This window comes from Charadrius vociferus, unplaced genomic scaffold (assembly GCF_000708025.1).
Source record: "Charadrius vociferus isolate BGI_N301 unplaced genomic scaffold, ASM70802v2 scaffold2301, whole genome shotgun sequence".
Classification (NCBI taxonomy): domain Eukaryota; kingdom Metazoa; phylum Chordata; class Aves; order Charadriiformes; family Charadriidae; genus Charadrius; species Charadrius vociferus.
In genome coordinates this window covers 1-1300 of record NW_009646668.1, presented here as the reverse complement: position 1 = coordinate 1300, position 1300 = coordinate 1, and the positions used below count along the sequence as shown (strand labels likewise).

General features: G+C 65.3%; 1 protein-coding gene across 1 annotated transcript in view; it reads left to right on the top strand.

Moving 5' to 3' along the window:
* Window positions 1-301, top strand: part of PPP5C (protein phosphatase 5, catalytic subunit) — a gene marked incomplete at both ends in the record, with an annotated part of 2002 nt that extends 1701 nt beyond the window's left edge. Inside the window, one exon of the mRNA XM_009889201.1 lies at window positions 92-301. Within this exon, the coding sequence (XP_009887503.1) occupies window positions 92-301 (210 nt within the window). The remainder of the gene's footprint in view (window positions 1-91) is intronic.
* Between the last annotated feature and the right edge of the window lie 999 nt (window positions 302-1300).

Genomic DNA, 1300 nt, shown 5'->3' with positions numbered 1-1300 from the left:
AGGTGAGTTTGAACCCCGGTGGTGGGTCCCCAAAGCGCTTCCTCGCCTCGGGGACGGCCACCGCCGTGTGTCCGTCCGTCCGTCCCCCCCCCGGGGTGACGGTGACGGTGGCCTTCCCGCAGAACGGCCGCTCCGTCAGCAAAGGCGGGGGCACCTGCCAATTCGGACCCGATGTCACCAAGAGCTTCTTGGAGCGTAACCGCCTCGACTACATCATCCGCAGCCACGAGGTGAAGCCCGAGGGCTACGAGGTGGCCCACGATGGCAAATGTGTCACCGTCTTCTCTGCCCCCAACTACTGGTGAGTGCCGCTGGCGCTTGGGGACGAGGGGATGCCACCGCCACCAGGGAGGAATGGCCCCTTGTGCCCACTCCCTGGCTTCTGTGCAACCTCGGTGTCCCCTCAGCCTGGTCCCCGGGTGTCCCCTCAGCCGCGTTGTCCCCTCATGTTGGTCCCCGGGTGTCCCCTGAGCCGCGTTGTCCCCTCATCTTCGGTCCCAGATGTCCCCTCAGCTGCATTGTCCCCTCATGTTGGTCCCCGGGTCTCCCCTGAGCCCCGTGTTGGTCCCCGGGTGTCCCCTGAGCCGCGTTGTCCCCTCATCTTTGTCCCTGTGTGTCCCCTGAGGCACATTGTCCCCTCATCTTGGTCTCCGTGTCCCCCCTCAGCCACATTGTCCCCTCATCTTGGTCCCCGTGTCCCCCCTGAGCCGCGTTGTCCCCTCATCTTCGTCCCTGTGTGTCCCCTGAGCCGCGTTGTCCCCTCATGTTGGTCCCCGGGTGTCCCCTGAGCCGTGTTGTCCCCTGAGCCACGTTGTCCCCTCATCTTCGGTCCCGGATGTCCCCTCAGCTGCGTTGTCCCTTCATCTTCATCCCTGTGTGTCCCTTGAGCCGTGTTGTCCCCTCATGTTGGTCCCCGTGTCCCCCCTGAGCCGCGTTGTCCCCTCATCTTTGGTCCCGGATGTCCCCTCAGCCACATTGTCCCCTCATCTTCGTCCCCGTGTCCCCCCTGAGCCGTGTTGTCCCCTCATCTTTGTCCCTGTGTCCCCCCTGAGCCACGTTGTCCCCTCAGCGCGGTCCCGGGTGTCCCCTGTGCCTCAGCGTCCTGGAGCACCCCTTGTCCCCATCCCTGGGGTGTCCTCCTCTCTTGCCGTCCCCGGGTGGGGTGTTGCTGTCCCCAAACATCTCTTACGTCCCCGAGCCTTGGTGTCCCTGTGCCATCCCTCGCTGTCCCCGAGGGTCCCCTCGCCTTGCTGGCCCTCTTCCCGGTTCTCCCTCAGCTTTGCCGTCCCTATCCGCAGCT